Genomic DNA, 18858 nt, shown 5'->3' with positions numbered 1-18858 from the left:
CCAGCCATGATTTTTCAGACGCTGGTGTGGTAGGCAAAGTCTCTGCAATCAGTCAGACCTGCGTTTTGAGTCAAGGTTAGTCTGAGCTCTGACTTAGAGAAGCAGTAAGAAAGTGGGGCACCACCACTGCCTGCCTGCAAAGGAAGAAAGAGAGATGGCTTGGCAGAGAGAGCTCCAGCCCTCAGTTCCCGTATCTCCGAAATACTCAGTTGTGGTGCCAGGCTGAACAGAGGTTACCCCAAGACTTGGCAATTGGTACCTCCCCTCCTCTCTATCCCTGTCCCTTACCTGGCTTGAAGTCACGGGCAGGGGTTCACTGGAGAGGTACAGCCTTTGTGGCTGTACTTCACAGCCTGTGCTTTTGGGTTTCTGCAGGCTTTAGTGACCCCCCTGAGTGCTCCTTGTCCCTGCCTCTCCCTGTCAGTGAGTAACCCCAGGTTTTTGAAAGGCTTGTCTGGATTGGCATGAGAGGTGCTGCAGAAATGTCACACATTAGGTGGTGTGGTTGAAGGACCTAGAGGAAACTTAAACATTGCGATTGACCTGTTTCCCCTGCTTCAGACAGAATTGCTTGTCTATCAACATGAGATCTCTTCATCACCATCACAGCCCCTTATACACTTGGTACTCCATGGGCTTTCAGCCGTGACTTGGTAATTGCTGTTTGGCTCAGACCTGTGGTAAACCTTTGTCAAGATACTACTTATGTCCGAAAGAATGGTTGAACATGGACTTTCTCTGGAAAATAAACACCCTGCTTAAAAAAGGCAGCACTACAAAACACCTGCATGGATTCACTTAAAGAGAGCTGAGACCAGCAGAACTTTAAATGTAACTAGGAAGGGGTCTCTGCACACATCCAGGGTTGACTCTGCAGTGGAGGTGATTGATTGATTGACTGATTGACAAAAAAATGGAAAGTAAGTCTTGAAAGACCAAGATGGTTGACCTAAGGCCTAGGAAACATGATTTCAAGAAGGTTTTGAGGACCTTGAAAGTAAATTAAGCTTTATAACTTATAATTTAAAATTTGTAATCTAAGATTATATATGTAATACAATTATATTCTATGCATAGATCATAGATCATAGACCATAGATCATGTAATATATAGTATATAATATATAATACAATTCTATATAATAATTAAATATATTTTAACAAAATATAACTTGATCTCATCCTAAAGGCACCTGCATGGGGAGGGATTTGCAATGGAGGAAAGCTCCTTAAAATTAGCAGACAGAGATATAATGGGATTTGGCAGCTGACCAAATTAAACAAGGACTTGAGCATACGTATTTAGCATGGCACTACCTTGTCTTTATCCCTCAAACACCTTCAGGTCAAAACACTTTGCCTTTTAGTGAAAGCTCTGTTTTAGCTCCAGGAGGAGTCATTGTTGTGTTCAGGACTGACTGAAACTGTGTGAATCATTATGGTTATTTCTGGGTTTAAAAATATATTAAATCTACTTCCACTTTTTGATCTTATTGAAATGATAGGGGAATTGTCAGGCAGCATTACAGAGAGAGATTCACAGCTTTTACAAAGAGGTAATAACAGCTCAGAACAGGCCACATACCTGCATGTGAAGAGATTTACAGGCTCCTGAACTCCTCAGTCATGTTGATTATGGTTTGGTTTTCAGCCTGTGTGTTAAACGATCAAACTGCAAGCACTCAGCAACAAAACCAGTGGGAATTTATTGACACTAAGCCCATGTTATCCCTTTCCTGCCATTGATACAAGCATAGTGGGAAAACATATACTTGTCCTACATGTCTCGGATTATGTATGTTCCCCTCTTATGTCAGCTTTTCCACTTGTGGGTAGGCACGGGGAAACAATCCCCACTTTCTCATCCCTGTGGTGCCAGTTCTCACAGGCTCCTAGTCCAGCTTCCTCCTTGGTCCTATCACTATCTGCCTCAGGCTTCTGTTCTCCATGGGTTTTCTCCAGTGCTCCTGGTTGTCATTTTTCACTGAGGGACCTTCTTCCTCTCTTTACCCCTTTGACACCAACATTCAAATTGGTCTGTGTAGCTTCCACAGCATCTAGATACCCTGGGAGGAGGGTGCTGGAGAACTGGTCCTCTCTGTGCCTGTGTTCTTCTCCAGGGGCTGGGAATTGCCCAGTTGATGGCTGTATTGCTCTGCACTGCTCCTGGCATTATGAGCAATATAAGGTTTAAGAGGACATTTGCTTAGAAATGCTGTCTGCAATAAGAGCATAGCAGCAGAGTAGGGTAGAGCTGCAAGACTCATCCACCAGTGTACACTTGGTGATGAAGAACATTCTGGGATTGTAGAGCCACAGGCATGTTCAGGCTGGAGGTGATGTTGGGATATCTCTAGTTCATCCTCCAGCTCAGAGCGAGTACAGCCCTGAGATCAGACAAGGTTGCTCAGGGCTTGAGCTTCTCTTAAAAACTCCAAGGCTGGAGATCTCACAGCCACTCTGGAGTCTTGTTCCAATGACTAACTATCACAGTGGAGAAAAACTTTCTTATGTCATGTTGAATCCTTCCCTGTTTCAGTTTATGGCTGTTATGACTCATTCTCCTGCTGTGCACTCCTACAGAGAGTCCATTTTTGACTTCTTAATATCCTCCACTTGGGTGCAGGTAGGTGCCTGTTAGGTCACCCAGAACTATGTCTTCTATAGGCTGAACAAGTCCAGCACTCTTAGTATCTGTTCAGTGCAAATCCTCCAGACATCAACAGTCTTGCTAGTCTCTGCTGGCCTCAGTCTGGTTTATCAACACCTCAGTTTCACCCCTTAAACTACCTTCTGCCTCTCTTCCTGTAGGTGAAACCATTAGCTGAAAATGAAGACCTTTTGTAGCCTGTTTTTCATCACCAGGGCAGAGAACAGACACACTGATCCAGCAGACCTGTCATCTACTTTTCTTATTTCTTTCCTTCCTAGAAAGCTCTTTCCCTTTTTTTCAGTGACGAAGAACATGGCACACAGGACCAGGGACAGGAGGTGAGAAGGGTTCATCCTCTTTGCTTTCTCTCACCTCTCAAAATTTCTTTCATTAACACTCACCTAGTGTTTCTTAATTAGCACCTTCTGGCTTGGAACTGCCTGCCTGTGTTGCAGCCTTCTTCAGAAAATCTGCTGAAGCTCTTATCTATTGTATGACAGGAAGTAGCAAACACTTGGGCTGCTTACTAGACTGACAGGTGCTCTTACACCATAGATTATACAGGGGCTGAGTGGTGTTCTCACCCTCAGCCTCTGTAGCCATCCTTGGCTTTACCTGTCCCTCCTGAGGGAACCTTCTGTGATTCTGTTCATGTCTTCTGGTGCCAAGCCAAATGGCAAGTGTACATCTGAGCTAAACCAGGAGAGTGCAGAAGTTATGCCAGAAGCAGGAAGAGTAACCAGCTGAAAAATCACCCCAAAAGAGCAGTTACCAGTGAAACAACTGGGATGAAACCTCAGAGCAGTCTGCAGATTTATTTGGGAGGGTGGGTTGGTGTCCTCACTGGCATTTCAAATTTGTTACTCATTCCTCAGCTGATCTAGCAGAGTCCACTTACAAAGTCTTGAGAGGACCTGGTGGCATGGAGGTCACAAGCACTTTGAAAGGCTTTGTACCAGATCTCCACATGGGGAAATGGACTGAAATCAAGGAAGTGATCAAGAAAGTACCAACAATGTCTGCCAGGGCTGGTCTCCACTGTGCTTCATTCTGCTCGGGTGCAGAACCCGAATTAAGTTTCTGTGGTCCAAGGACTCAGAATTATGCTAATGAGCCCAACTTAGTCAGTGATCCCATGCCTCCAACAGGATGTGATTTCATCAGGGAGTGAGGTGAGAATTTGTCTCATGTTATGTACATCACAACAGCATGAAGCCCCAGATTGTCATATAGAAAACAATGCCTTTCTTTATGGTTAAATCATGGATTGCTGAAATAAATCAGCTCTGTTATGGGTTCTCTGCTGCTCTTGCTGGATTGCTGACTCATTTACAGGTGGTTGCTGGGGAAGTTAGATTACAAACAACCATTCATGATGATCCAGACTTTTTAAGGATTTTACAAGCTAGGGAGAGGCTGGTACTCTTTCTCCAGTTACCTTCTTCTCACCTTCAGGACAGTTGCATCTCTCACCTAAGGATGTTATGCATCTTTATGGCAAATAGGGTGTTAATGAAAGTATAATTACTGTAATTTGGATTTAATTTTCTGAGCACAAGTGCCTCATTTCTGTCTTCCTTTTGTTTCCTGCTTGGTTGCCAGCTGTGAAAACATCTCTTTCCAGGATTGTTCTTGATGCCAGGCATGCAGCACTGTAATGGGCTCATCCCCTGCTGGGCTGTGTCTCACCCAGCTCTCAAATGATGGTGACTATTCCCTCACAGAGAGGGGAAGAGCTGGATCAGCAAAGGGCCTGGAGAAACCACCATGCCTCGGCATTTGTGATGTCTGCATCTCTCAGCACTTTACATGCAGGATCCACAGGGTTAACTGTTTCATGGGAAAGCAGTGAGATATAGGGGGTTGAGGCAACATTATTTCTACAAAGCAATTGCTTCCACCACTCCTCTAGGCAAGTTTAGGCATCTCCTTTGTGATGGTGGAGAAGAGTAACTCTGGCTGTCATGTTCAGGACTCTCAAAACATCACCAGGTTCTTGTTCAGTCCTTACTAGTTTTCCCCAGACCTGCAGCCTGATGACACATCTGAGTTTCAGGGATTTCCTCACACCAGGGCAATACCAGAAGTCATTGCCTGGGCTCAGGTCAGAATGGAAACAGAAGAGCCAGAAGTGACAGAAATGGAAACAGAAGGGAAGAAGTGACCCCTCCTGAGATGATAATCTGACTATGCCATTGGAATCTGCAGACAGAAGTGTCCAAATGTGACAAGATTTCTGCCATCTGCATCGAGGAGATACCTCCTCCAAGGGCCCCCAGGGGGAATGGTGGCTGTTTGCCTGGCAGCATTACCTCAACCATTGCCTCTGTCCCAGCTCCAGCAACACAAAGAGTGAGGCAAGGATCAGGCCATGTTTGCTGGTGTTTTGAGGCTTTCAATGACACTATTTGTGTGTCATTGAAAGCCTCACTGTGAAAGTGACTGGCTTTGTGTCACTGTTCCAGCTGTTAACCCAGCACTGCCAAGCCCACCACTAAACCATGTCCCTGAGTGCCATGTCTACACATCTTTTAAATACCTCCAGCGTTGATGACACCACAGCTTCCCTGGGCAGCTTCTTCCAGTGCTTGACACCCCTTTAGTTGAAGAATTTTCTGTAGTGGACACATCCACTTAGGGTTAAGGATATGCATCAGTGTCAGTTAACCTCTGTCAACAGATCCCCTCTAGTCCTTACATCTGCAATTATTTGTCAGGTAATTTATTTTGCCATCTTGGCCACTGTTTTGCTGAAACTGCCAGCTGCTGGTTAACCTTGTTCCATCTTTGGTACCCATGGGACTTGCTCAGCAGTGGAGAGATTACTTTGGGAGGTGCTTGCCTTAAGGACCTTGATGACTTCCTCATAATTTGCTTTCCAGCGTGCCTCTATTTTGCACTACTTTGTTGCAAAGAGTACCCATTAGTTTCAGCAGCCAGCTGAGCAGATGGGTTTAACTGGTCTATGGCTCTGAAGTAATTACATTTTGGTACAACAGAGACACAGCAGCAAACGTATAAAATTAATTCAGGTGCAGCATCCCAGTCAGTGTCTCGAAGCAAAGAGCACTTTAGGGAGGCCACCCCTGGCCGCACTGAGACTGTGCTGTTGGCAAAGTGGACAATCAGTAGGAATATCTCTCTCTGGTTTCCTCCGGTGATGTTAGATTGGCTTTTCCCATGGCCAGTTCCTTCTTCAAAAATGTATTAGTATCAGAGAGATTGATTACTGCTCCCATCTCTCTCTCCTGCTTCTGTTCTAATTAAAACAGCAATATATGCATGAAGCAATTAGATTTTAATAATGCTTTTCTAAACAGGATGTCAAGGAGCTTAGTACAAAGACTTGGGCTGGAGCCAGATCAGCATCTTAAGACTGGATTGTTGTTAAAATTGGCTGCCTCCTGCTTGAACAGCTTACATGAACACAGGATCTAGATTTGCTTCTTATTCAGAGTGTACCTCATCTTTGCCTCCAGACAGGACCCAGAACACCCCCTGTTCCTAGGTGGCAGGGTCAGAGTGAGGCATGGGTAGGGACACGTGGTAATGCATATGATAATCTGGGTCTGCTGGTGGGACAGGAGCATCCCGTACTCCAGCCCTGTTGCCGTCCCCATCGCTGCATGCCAGGGAGCCCATATTCAGGTCCATCCTGGGTTCCTTCCTGCAGAGCAGCTGTTGATCAGGTCAGGGCACATCAGCACACTGCTGGCAGTGCCTCCCAGAAGGAAATGAATGGTTCTGTGGGTGCCTGTGCCCCAGAAGAGCACTCCCTGAGCTGCCTCCCTGTGTATTGCTGGAATTCTCCTGCACTGTTTTATCCTGTCTGCTTCTGGCTGATATGCAGTGCTTGAGCCCTGTGTTTGCAGTCAGACCAGTATGAATCCTATTCTCTGTGCTGCTCTTGCTCAGACCCTTATGGACCGTCCAATGCAGCTGGGTCACTGAACATGGACAGGGAGTGTGAAACACAACCTCTGCATCACTGCAGGATGCGTGGGCTCACAGTGGAGATGCCTCAACAGGCAGCAACAAACATCCCACATGGACCAGCACCGTGCCAAACCCATTCCAGGAGAGAACTGACTCCAGCCATCTGCAGGAGCTCCCAGGGCAAAGCAGTGCTGTGGTGGGATACAGCTGGGCCCTGTCTGTCTGTGGGGCAGGAAGGGATTTCTCAGCTGCTGTAACTGTGTGAAATCCCAGGGAAGAGCAACAGCTCTAGCTGCAGTATTTCCTGTGCTTGTCCTGCGTCCAGCTTCTCGCTGACCTCTTTTAAGCCCTGATTTGCATGCTGCAGCGTAACTCAGTCGTGGCTGATGCGATTTAGTGTGACGTCCCACACCGTCCAGGCTAACAGTGTATCTGGTTCCCAGGCCTGGGAGTGTTTGTGTGGCATTTATCATTTGCCTGGCTGTTTCCTGTGCAGCAGGTGGAGAGAAGCTGTGCAACTCATTTAATCTGAGGCAAATGGGGAGACTCAGTCTGAAGTAAACAGGATGCGCTTCGGTGAGGATGGAGGCAAATAGAAGGAGAGGGAAAGGAGGTTGGAATAACTGACTGAGGAGGTGAACAGAAAAAGATCTTTCTTGAGCAGAGATGTACTGAACAGCACAGGCAGGAAAGGAGTGAGCAGGAAACATGAGCTGATCCTGTTGCACTGCTTTGCAGTGCAAAGGCCTCTGCTCCAGTTTTGAGTACCAGCATTGAAGGACATGAGGAGCAGGAAAGCCGCAAGGACAGCGCAGCCAGCTGAGAGGCTGGAAGCAGGGAGATGAGAGAGATGAACACTCCCAAAGAGATCCTGGGTTGGCAGGGTAAGGAAGGCAGTGCCCTGAGGCAATACAGCAGGAAAAGACTTAGGGAGAAGGTTTCAGTGGGTGTAAGAGGGACATGCTGACAGATGTCACCAGGAGATGGGTTGGCAGCACCATTCCTGGGGCTTTCAAAAGAAGTGGCTGTGTAGGTGTTGGGAGCAGAGTGGGACAATCCACTGCTTAGGACCTCTTGTGCTGGGTACCCCAAGGGCTGGACAAGCATCTGTCAGAAGCAATATAAGAGCAGCTGCTCCCACTAAGGACAAGGGTGCACTAGTGGACTAATTCCTCCTAGGTCTACCCCAGGTGACTCTGTGATTTAAATGAAAAATACACAGGAGAATACATTGTTGAGATGACACAATTGTTCACATGGTTAAAATATCTAGTGCAATTTCTGCAGCATCCCTAAGTTCAGTCATGGAGAGCAGGAAAGAGAAAGAGAGCGATGTGCCTTGACATTAAATTGCAGACTGAGTTCTTTCATAAGCATAAGAGTATCAGTCATAATACATCTTTCATGCCATTGGCATTTAATGTTACTACATATGAGGCTTCTGTGAGCGAGGACATTTATTTTTATTTCTAATAATAGCAAAATCCGGTTTCCAGTGTACTTGTATTTATCCAAAATGAAGTATATTCACATGCTCCCATATAAGCAGCGACCAAGGATATATTTCCTATGCAAATACTTTATGAACTGTATTGAAAAAAAATAAAGAAGGCACTGTTAAAAACAAAACAAAACAAAACAAAACCAGCAACTGGACTTTCTTAAGGCAGTTAAAGGGTGATGAAGGTGGACATGTGTAGGTTAACAATGGTGGCCAGAGAAAAAGGTATTGAAAAAACTGCAACTTTTTAAAATATACTGTTCACACAACTGCAAATGTTCTCTCATGAGATGCTGTGCTCTGTGATGTAACAGCAGTACCCACGAGTTGCAGGAGCTGCATGTTCACATCCGTATTTGATTGCTTTTATTAAACTCTAATCCGTAACAGCCTACTGAGCTGGCATGGCAAAATGCTAAAGTAAAGCTGAAGTAATTTAAAAAAATAAATAAAGAGGTGCTGAGTGATAAGGAAACATTGCTGGGTGGCTGAGGGTGCTGCCTGCCAGGAATCAAGGGCTGCAGCTTAAGAATGCTGGGGTCACTGCACTCTGCAGGGCATATCCTTGATTTTATCCCTCTGGACAGGTTTGATGTATGTGTCTATGGGTTCTGTGTGCACCCAAGCCTTTCACTTCTGGTTTGCCAGCCCAAGTGAAGAGGTGCTGCAGATGTGGCCCCTCATGGTAGGTGCAAGAGTTAGGGAAGCCTGTGCAGCTTTTGGATTGTCTAGGTTACACTGAGATTTGGTGTCCGGGTGTCACTGGAATTGCAGCAGTATTTGAAGTCGAGCTAGAGCACAAGGTATTGCCTGTCTAGTGGGTTTTATGGACAATCTCAATTAAAATCCCCTTCTTGTTTCCTTCCTCCCCTCTGCTTGGGTTTGAGAGATCCCACAGCTAAAACACTGGGAGCTGATGTCCCTGCCAGCCTTTGCATCCCATGCTATTGTAACACATGGCATGTAGACAGGCTTTAAGTACTGGGGGTTCCCAACATGTTAAAAGCTAATTAAAGTAATTGTTCCCATCCCGATGAACTAAATGGCACTGCAGAAAATCTGAACCCAGTAGGGCTGGATCCAGGGTTTTGAGTGGGTGTTGCACTGCCTGTCCCCATAGTGAGGTGAAGGAAAGGGCATCCCATCCCTCTGTCCTTATCCCAATGGTGGTTTGCACCACCAGGATTCCCTGGACTTGACAAGAGAGCTTTTAGGGGTTTTATTCCACTCTGACTTCTTCAGGAGGTCTCAGTGTGCCAGGACAGAGTAATTGCCAAGCACAATGAGCACACAGTGGTTTTTCTTAGTGCTTAGTACAAGTCAGTTAAGTGATTTGACTGGAAATCTTTTCCATGTACCTTGTGAAGAGTTTGTTTCCTCACCAGGCTGTTCTATTTGAATAGAGCCTATAGATGTTGGCTCATCTCAGTGACTAAGGGTGCTGACACCCAAAAGAAAGCTGTTTTTCATCTCACACACCCAGAGCTCACAGTTAGAGTGTAGCCAAATCATCCCCAGGGCTGACAAAACAGTGTGACCTCTTGGGACCCTGTTGCTGATGCTTCCTAATCAGAGCATCTTTGCAAGGCAGAGTTAAGGGTATTGGCTCATTTCAGACCCATAATGTCTTAGGATGATGTTGGGATGACTTAAAAATTTATCCTTCTCTTTAAAGCTATTTATTTGGAGATTCATGAACTGAGGGTCATGACCACATCCCTGTTTTGAACTTGTGTCAGACAATCGAAAGGCAGAAGACCAATAGTTTTAAATGGTTTTGGTGGGTTTCTGCAGCTGGTACAGGGATAAATTCAGAAGGAGGTAACAAATCATTGTAATGCCACAGAGGAGCTGTGGGGACAGCCATGAGACAAATCTGCACTCAGCTTGGCCTTGTTCACTGAAGTTTTCATGCTAAATGTGGTCTTTTTATGGCTATATTTAGGTGCCTAAATTAGTGGTCTGTGAGAGACATTGCTCGAGGCTCTGGAGTTAGCAAGAACAGGGAACATTCTTCAGGGCTCCTGCTGTGTGCACAACTTCTGCTTGGCCAGAGGACACTGCAGTGGGGGTGAGCAAGGATGTGGAGTCCAGCCAGCCCCTGGCAGAGCAGACACAGAGCTGTGACGATGGCTGTGCTCCCTGGTGGCTTTGATTTGACCAGGCTATTAGCTCTCTGCTGCTGCAGAGCCCATCCATTCCATCAGGCATTCCCTCGCCTCTCCCACGGATGTTTGTGAACCACCAGCCCGTGGTGTACTGTGGGCAGCTACCCACCATTTAGGGACAGGTGACCTCTGCCCACATGCCCTGCCCAATTCCTTCTGGTTTATTTCCAGTGACAATCCCATCTGCTTCCAGGTCTGATCCAATTTTGTTTGCGCTTCCTGCCTGTTGGGTATCCTGACCTTCACTCCCACGCCTTTCCTGGCAGATGTGCTGCTGAGCCTCAGGCTGGTCCCAGCACTGTGACTTACCCAATTTAAATGGTGACTTCCAACAAGCAAAGGCAGGTCAGCTGAGGCGCTGAGACCTGTGTGCCCTGCTGTGCTTTGGCATGGACCAGTGCCTATGCCAGGCAGATGTGAGCTTGTGCAAGGTGGGGGTGCCTGCCCTGAACTGCACAGATTGTGCCTGAAGCTGGAGGTAAGAGCATCCTTTGAGGCCAATGATCCTGTGTGGCTGCTGTCACCTGAATGACCCAGCCATCCCCTGGGTTTTTCTGCTGGTTTCATTCCCTGCAAAAACATTTACTGCATCATTTATTTCCAAACAGTAGCAGAATAAGCCTAAATCCTTATCTCTGGTCTGTCAGCTAATCCTTCCATGGGCCAGGAGCGATGCTGTCAGATCAGGCTGTGAGTGTTCCTCAAGGCTCTCTGTGATTGAAAACCATGTTGCTGCTGTATGTAAATGGACTTCTTGAGAGCCCAGAAGTGGTCCTGACACAGACATCATCCCCAGCTCAGCATAACTCTAGCTTCATATGACAGCACTGGGTTGCAATAGGATCACGATGGGGTAGACCTGGGAGGCTTCAGGACTGCAGCTCCTGTCTTATTCCTGTTGATCCTCTTAATGTTTGCTTAGTGGCCCAGGGAGATGATGAGGAAATTTTTTCTGTGTTCATGAAGAAGTTTGGGTTTCCTTGGTCTTCCTGATGGAAATGCTCCAGGGAAGCTTCATCTTTTTTTCATTCATTGAGTTCACCAGACCAGTCACTAATGTGTTTTGGTAATGGAGGGGCCCTTACCCTGGAGCTATCACCTTAACCTACCCCTGAGCAGAGTAGAAGGAACAATAAATGATCTTCTCCCAAAGAAATACACCTCTGAACACCTGGCAGGCTGTGTGCCCCTTCCCACTGAGGATAATGAGAACAAGCAGTTTTGGCTGTCTTCTTGAAGCTTCTCACCCCCTTCAAAACAACTCTGTAAAAGCTTAAACCCTTTTTGCATGGGAAGCCAGTTTTTAGGTCACTGGGCTGCTTTATAAAATGTCTAGATCTTGTTCCAGCGTGACTGTGTCCAGAAGTCCCATCCTGTAAGGAACAACATCAGTGTCATGATAACAGCAGGACAGAGATAGGCCTGTGCCCCTTGGCCAAAGCTCAGCAGGGTAAAGGGTCACCTCTGCTCCCAAGGAAGTTGTAGGGACTTTCCTGCCTATGTTCAAGTCTGTGAGGTTGACTTCCTTGCTGCTTTTAAACATAAATATGTTTGGCCTTGTTTAATCGAAACTTTAGAGCAGGTGTTTTATGATTATTCCACCAATGGGAAAAAGACATGGATGCTGAAAAGTGCCAGCATCATGGCTTTTATGGGAGAGTTTTATTAACTCAGTGGTATACTGTTCAACTAGGGAATGAAGGCATCAGCCAAGACTCCAGTTTAAATGAGTCCCATAACCTGAATGCAGAATTCAGCATGTGCCAGCATGGGAAGGAGTGTGGCTGAGGCTCCCAAGGGAGTGGATCTGGGATCTTCAAGCAGCCAGTCCTTGTCCTCATCTTTGTCCTAGTCCTCACTCCACCCTTCCCTCTGAGGCTTCACCTCAGTCATCTCCCACCTCCTGTTTCACTTGCAGTGCCAGTACTCACCCTGGGGCTGAGAGGACCATCAAGGGTCCTCCACACTGCCTGTAAGGCCAGGAGCCCCTTGCCTCAGTTTCTCTGCTTGACGAGTCAGGGAAATCCCAGACATGAGGTAAAGGGAGCATAAGGGCCATGAGGAACCTGGCAACAAATGCAGCAGCATGGACACAAATAGGAGGTCTCTTCCGTGTCTCCCCCTCTGAGGTCATGTTCTGTCAGCAGGGCAGAGTCCATCCCCACACAGCACCTTTTCTGGCCCTGCCGTGAGCCTTCCTGCCATGTCCCTCATCACCATTTCGATAGGAACTCTCCTGTTGGAAGCAGTTAACAATAAAGTCGATGCAAACGCTGCTCTGAGCAGCTTCAATGCCCATTCCATGAACTCCTCAGGGACAGACCTCCCATGTAATCTCAGCTCTGCCTCTAACAGTTTCATGGGGAGAATGTTCTGCCCTGACTCACTGTCAGCTCCTAATGAGCCCCGTGGATGTGGTATAAGCAGGGATGTAGGTGGAGAACAGGTTCAGCTGCGCACATGGTGGCAGAGCCCCACGAGTGCCCTCTCCACACCTGGCTGTGGCATCTCTTGGGAGGCAGAGCCCTTCAGCAGCCACGTGTGGAGGTGACGCTTCCCCGCCTCGTGCATGCTCGCTCTGGGACATCCCGATAGCTCTGCTCCAAGAAGGACTGCTCCTCAGAGGCCTGATGCAGCCAGAGCCCCCAGATTTGTAGGAAGCTGCCACGTGCATCCAAGCAGATCCCACAGTGCTGTGCTGGTGCCATCAGTGGCCTAGCCAGCTCACAAGTACCCTGGGAGAAGCAGATGGCGGAATAAAGGGAAACTTTCCATTCCAGTGCCCCCAAAAGGACATTGTAATTTCCATTCCCTGTGTCATCTTGCTTGCTTGGTTATGTGGCGTTAAATTAGGGCTCTGGTTTGGTTACGGCTCATTACAGGCTTGCGTGTGGCTTTGTTGCAGCGTGCTCAGAAGCACCACAGGAGCTCAGCCAGTGTGAAAGTCAAAGTTTTAGGGACAGTTTGGTGACCAGGAGCTGAGCCTTGCCTGAGGCTGGTGAATTCAGCAAGGCTTAGACACAGTTCCCGTGAGCCTGGAGGATGTCAGTTAGGGACCCTACCTGATGGTGGGGAGATCAAAGGGCTTGGGATAGAGATGGATTGATGGAGGTGGCTTCAGCATCTTCTCTTCCCATTTGAGCAAAGCAGTTGCCTCTTTTGCCTGTCCCAAGCACCTCTGTGTGGTGCTGTGTGTGACACAGGGTGCCAAAGGGAGGGGTTTGAACGCTGTCAGACAACAAGGCAGCTCTTCTGCAGAAATAGCTAAGTCCTGAAATACCTTGAGCAGCTGTGTTTATCCCAAGACTCTCACTCACAGAGATGCTCTGCTGTGATGTGGGCCATTACTACAAACATCACTCACAGTGCCCAGACCAGAGCCACGAAGGGCACTGCTCACCTGTTGGGATTAATGCAAACTAGCCCTGTCCCACCATGCAGTCAATGGACTCAGTAAATAAAACAACCCGGGCTCATCCCAGTGCTCAGAAGAGCAGTGGGGCTGTCTTCTTGGGAACAGAGGGGTTTCCATGTATCCCTGTCCCCATCCTCCCCTCAGGACTGCTTTCATCTCAGCAGTGTCCTCTGGCAGCTTAGGAAACCTCTGTTCCATCGAGGTTGTGCTGGGCTGGGATGAGGAAGGACACGGGGATTCCCCATGGACTTCTTTGCGCATTGTCATCACTCAGCAATGCCCATGTTTGTTAGAGAAAAGCAGTGAGATCCATGTGGGCTCTCAGCTTTCTCCGTGCCGTGTGCTGGCATTTCTTCAGCGCTGAAGGGAAGGTGTGTGTTTGTAATTGCTGCACCCATGGCCATTAGCGGGGCTGATTCAGCAGGAGGAGAATTGATCTGTTCTAAGTGGGGAAAGAGCAAAGCTGGCAACCTCCTTCCTCTGATGCTGAGTGCTGCTCCCCTGGCCTTCTGAGAGCCCAGAGAGCAGAGGCTGTGCTTTGGGAATGCCAAAAAGAGCCAGTACAGCAGCTTTCTGCAGGCTGCCACCAAGCCTGGTCAGGGATGTTCCTTTCACTTTGCTGTGCTGCAGTGTTGGAGGCCCACCGCCACATCTCCTGAGCCCACCTGCCAGACTGTGCCAGTCCTCCTGCTCACCTGTGCTTGGCAGCTGCTTTCTGGGGTGCCCAAAGCCATGCTGTGCACAGAGGAGCTCCCCAGCCCCAAAGCGGGGGTATCCCACCAAATCCAGAGGCAAGGTGAGATCCAGCAGGCTGGCAAAGGGGAAGGCTGTGACTGAAAGGCAGCACTTTGTGATCGAAGTGGTGACTGTGGGGATGCTGTTTTCAAGAAATCCCATGGTGTGGATGCTCAGCTGCAGTAGGGCTTGGTGGGCTCAGTGTAGCTTGGAAAATTCCTCTGCTGCAGCTGTGTCTGACATGATGTGAACCTGGAGAGCCTAAGCCCAGTTAATCACTTTCCCAAGTGCCAGAACTCTGTTGAGAGCAATGCTGCAGCCCACAGCACAGCAGAAACCTGTTCTGCCCAAAGCACTGAGTGGCATTTGTGCTTCAGCAGGGACATCGTCCTGTGCCAGGCCTGGAAAGCTCCTGCTGCTCCCAAACAAGAGAGGGCTGAACTGGCCAGGTTCTTTCCCTTGTGCTACGTGACTTCTCTCAAGATGCTGGAGGTTTGCTTTAGCACGGAGGCACAGAGCCCCTGGGATGCTTGGGCCAAGTGCTAGGGAACTGTGGGAAGTGCTTGTCCTCTTTGCCCATGCTGGGGTGTGCATCAGGGTTCGCATAGAAGTGTGCAGTGAGGCACAGGGCTGTCCCTTGGGACGCTATGATGTGACCAGGTGCAGGAGAGCCTCAGTGAGGAGTTAACAGCACAGCTGGGAGCCCTGACTCACTTCTCCCCACCAGGTCAGGGGCTCTCAACACCAGCTGCCCGCCTGGGAAAAGCCATTTGGGTGCAAAAGGGATGATCCCTTCTCCTGTGGCTGCCACTGCCCAGGAGCACCTGCATGGGATGGGCATGGTGGGGCTGTTTGGGGAGCTTTGGACATCTGCACCGCTGTCACTGCCCTAGCAGTCTTGCATGCCTGGCACCTACCCACAGCTTGGGGAAATAGCTTAGAGCGTGGTCCAGTCCCATGGGTCTAAGACGGTCTAGGAAGAGAGAGGCAGAAGAGGGTTTGAGTCACTGTGAATCAACAGATTGCCTCCCATTCCCATCCAAACACTTCATTCCTGTCCTTTCCCAGTTCATAGGAGCTTTCACATATCTCATGGCATGTTGGGCTTGAAATATGAAGATGGGCAGGTGCATCCCCTTGTGGGTCAGCCTCCACTGAGGGGTGAGAGCTTAGACACAGCACTCCAGCAGCCCTCCCTGTGTTGGACCCCTCCTCATCCCTCCTGTCCCCCCTGCTCACAGTTCTATCCTGCTTGGTCTCTTTGCAGGAGAAGAAAGGCCAGGAGATGAAGAAGAAAGGTCCTGAGGTGGAAATGGAAAAGCTGGAGAAGCTGCTTAGCCTGGTGAGAGAGCCAGAGAGCAAGGAAGGGAAGTGAGAGGGGGGAATGATGACTCTGTGGGCAGGCTCTGGCCAAACAAGCTCGGCTTTGATCGGTGGCTGCTTGGCATGCAAGCCACGGGCCCCTGCTGCCTACTTTTTGCAGAGCAGGAACACTTTGCCTCTGTGCCCTGACAAATAAATGGAGGTGCTGGGAGAGCTGTGGTGTGCAGTCATGTCTGGTGTTACGCAAATCTCACCATGCTTGGCCCTCCAGAGCCGCATGGCCCTTGGCTTTCCCCAGCCTTGACTGGGCTTGCATCAGATGAGAGCCCTGTGGAGGGCAGGAGGGGGTTGGGGCTGGGGCTGGTCCCACCAGCCCTCAGGAAACCTCCGGGCTGCAGCTTCATGGCTGCATGGAGTGGTGGCCAGAGAGACTCAGCTCTGAGCTGTAGCCCCCCAGGCATTTGTGCAAGTCAAATGGAACTGCCACACCTGGATTTCGAGATGGCAAAAAGCTTGGAAATTCTCCAGTGCCTCTGGCACAGAGATTGGGGAATGCTCCCTGCTGACTCCCATATGCCCCCAAGCCAGGCAAGAAGGCAGGAAACACCCAGTCGGGTTTCACCCAGCATTTAAAAGCCACAGATGGACGTGAACACGAGCCCTTCCTTATCACGATCCCTGAGCAGTCCTCCAGAGACATCAGCCCCAGCCCTGGGGCAGCCGCTCCTCAGCCCTGCAGGATTGCAGGTCGTGCCACCTCCCCCCGAATTTTCCAGGCACTGGGTAGAGCTCAGAGACACAACGTGGGGCCTACAATCTGTTTATTAGTCTAGTAAAAACAAGGCTGCAAAGGGATGTGTATGCTACACCTGACATGGGGAGGAGCTGCAGGCTCTGCCAGGCCTGGCCAAACCTGTGCAGGGACCCTGGCTGGCGTCCCTCCCATCCCACCCTCCTGTCCCCTTATTGCAGTGGCTATGCCAGTGGTGACCATGGCTATTGCTCGGCTCTAGGAAAGGCAAGGCAGAGCCCTCCAAAACCCACAGCACCCGCTGGCAGGGTGGGGGATGCAGCTGCCAGGCTTGCAGACAAGCCAGATGAGAGCATCCCTCCCCACAGAGCCACTGTGATCCCCAGGGAACAGGCAGGGTCAAAGAACCTTCAGAGCTGTTTGTCCAGGCGCCCTCATGCCCCCATGTCTCCCATCTCCCCAAGAAAAAGCCACACCAGGCTGCTCTCAGCGGGATCGGGGATGCCAGCAAGGGCATGCTGCTCACAGGCAGGTCAAATCCCACTGGCTGGCCTCAGCTGGGAGCAGGCAGGAGGGAGGGCAGGGACACGAACCCATCAAGGAGGAGGGTCGTTTGCCTAGCCGCGTTAGTGCTAATGACTGACAGACAGGCAAGGGTGATCAGGCAGACCGTGCAGGCCCTCTTGTGCCTCATTAAACCCGCTGCTTGGGCAGATATATGCCAAATGCCCACCTGAGGCTGAGGGCATATGGCACCCAGGGCCACCACCAAACATCTGGACTGGCAATACCCTGCTCTGCCCGCGGGGCCGGGGCTTGCTTGGTGCCCCCTGGGCACACCCTGCCATGGAGCAGCCAGCCTGCTCAGGAAGAAGCACTTGTGCCAGCCCTGCTGCCTCCCCTCTCCAGGCCCCCCAGCTGGCCACTGTCCCAGGCAATGAGCACCAGAGAGGAGCCCACAAGCTCTTCCCAAACATGGTGTGCACTTGAAGGCAGGGCTCCTACTGTGCTCACTGGCTGCTGGGACAGGCATGACTGTCCCTGTAGCATATCCCCATCATCACTGTGGGCATTCACAGGAACTTCACACACCAAAACCACAAAGGACTGTGCCCCCTGTCACAGCCTCTGCAAGCAGTTTGGTGTCCCCTCAGCTTTCATTGTGCCTGGTCCAGCACTCCAGTCCCAGCACAGGCATCCAGTCTGGCACAACTCCTTCGGCACACTCCCAGACACCCAAGTTCCCAGGCAGATCAGGGCTGCAGCAGGTACTTCTCTTCATTCCTTGACTCATCCACATCAGAAGCCGGGGTCTTCTTGGGACATGAGGGGGTCCTGCAGGCTTTGCAGAGAATGAGGAAGAGGATGAGGATGAGCAACGCGATGACACAGTTAAAAGAAATTGCCACGATCGCTCCAGTGGAGAGAGCAGCCCCCATGGCCACTGTCCCGCAGGAATCGGCGGGGCCCACAGCTCAGTCTCACGCTTAGGATGCCAGGGCAGTGATGGAGCGTGCAGCCTCCACCTGCTGGCATTGGCAGGGGACAAAGGCGACGGCCGTGGTGCTGGCGGTGGGATGGGGATGGGGCCAGGCCGGCAGCAGGACGGTGTCACCCCGTCAGCTTGGCTGCTCACAGCTGTGTCCCGGGCTGCACCACACCACAGGGAAGCTTTCTCTCGGCTTCCCCTCCTCTGGCAGGGCAGTGAGGACACAGGATCACTCTTCTCCCCCCAGCACCTGGAAGAGAGAAAGTCACCGTCACCATGGGCGTGAAGGGACAGGCTGTGCGAGCCGCTCTGGGTGGGCTGTGGGGGTGCCAGGGGACGGCCACCCCCGGGCCCACGGGGCTCTGCTGGAGTTTTAAGGCTGCAGCAGCTCCATGGTCTGACGCTGTTTGGGGGACTTTTCCGGCCCCCTCTTGCCAGCCTTGGCTGTGCCCCTCATCCCCTGCGTGGGCCACCAAGCTGGAGGTGTCTCCAGTGGGAGGCCCATCGCCTCATCCCGGCCCAAACGCTCTCCGCCGGGCACCGCCGGCTGACTCCGGACAGCCCTGGCCCCGCTCCGATGCCCTGTCCACCCTCCAACTCCTTTTGCTGCCGGCGGGACCCCGCTGCGAGGTCCCACACCCCGAACGGAGCCGGGGGCTGGGTGGCAGCAGGTGGGGGGTCAGCCCCCGGCTGAGCTTTTTACCGGGGTCGGGCAGAGCCCCGGCTGCGGGATTCCCCGGGGCCTCCGACCCCCGCCCGCCGCAGAGAGGGACACCCACGGAGCTCCCGGCACCGGACAGCAACAGGTCCCACCAACTCCGCCCTCCCGCCGCGGGGCCGCGGCGTTACCCACCTGCCTCCGCTTCTCCCCGGGTACCGCCGGCACC

The 18858-nt window shown here is 50.5% G+C and overlaps 2 protein-coding genes across 3 annotated transcripts in view; one reads left to right on the top strand and one right to left on the bottom strand.

Moving 5' to 3' along the window:
• Positions 1 to 15944, top strand: part of DNAI1 (dynein axonemal intermediate chain 1) — a 138307-nt gene extending 122363 nt beyond the window's left edge. For both annotated transcript variants that reach the window (XM_042028710.1, XM_042028709.1), the window contains one exon: positions 15676 to 15944. In XM_042028710.1, coding sequence (XP_041884644.1) covers positions 15676 to 15783 — 108 coding nt within the window. In that variant the 3' untranslated portion in view covers positions 15784 to 15944. The remainder of the gene's footprint in view (positions 1 to 15675) is intronic.
• Positions 15945 to 16535: 591 nt separating this feature from the next.
• On the bottom strand, positions 16536 to 18018 carry ENHO (energy homeostasis associated). Its single transcript, XM_042028711.1, has one exon. The coding sequence runs from the start codon at positions 17919 to 17921 to the stop codon at positions 17736 to 17738; it is 186 nt and encodes a 61-aa protein (XP_041884645.1). The 5' UTR covers positions 17922 to 18018; the 3' UTR covers positions 16536 to 17735.
• Between the last annotated feature and the right edge of the window lie 840 nt (positions 18019 to 18858).

Source organism: Corvus kubaryi, unplaced genomic scaffold (assembly GCF_017639235.1).
Source record: "Corvus kubaryi isolate FWS band 111438036 unplaced genomic scaffold, C.kubaryi_AGA036_p1.0 37308, whole genome shotgun sequence".
NCBI lineage: Eukaryota > Metazoa > Chordata > Aves > Passeriformes > Corvidae > Corvus > Corvus kubaryi.
The sequence above is the reverse complement of the archived record's forward strand: the minus strand, read 5'-3'. Positions and strand labels throughout refer to the sequence as shown.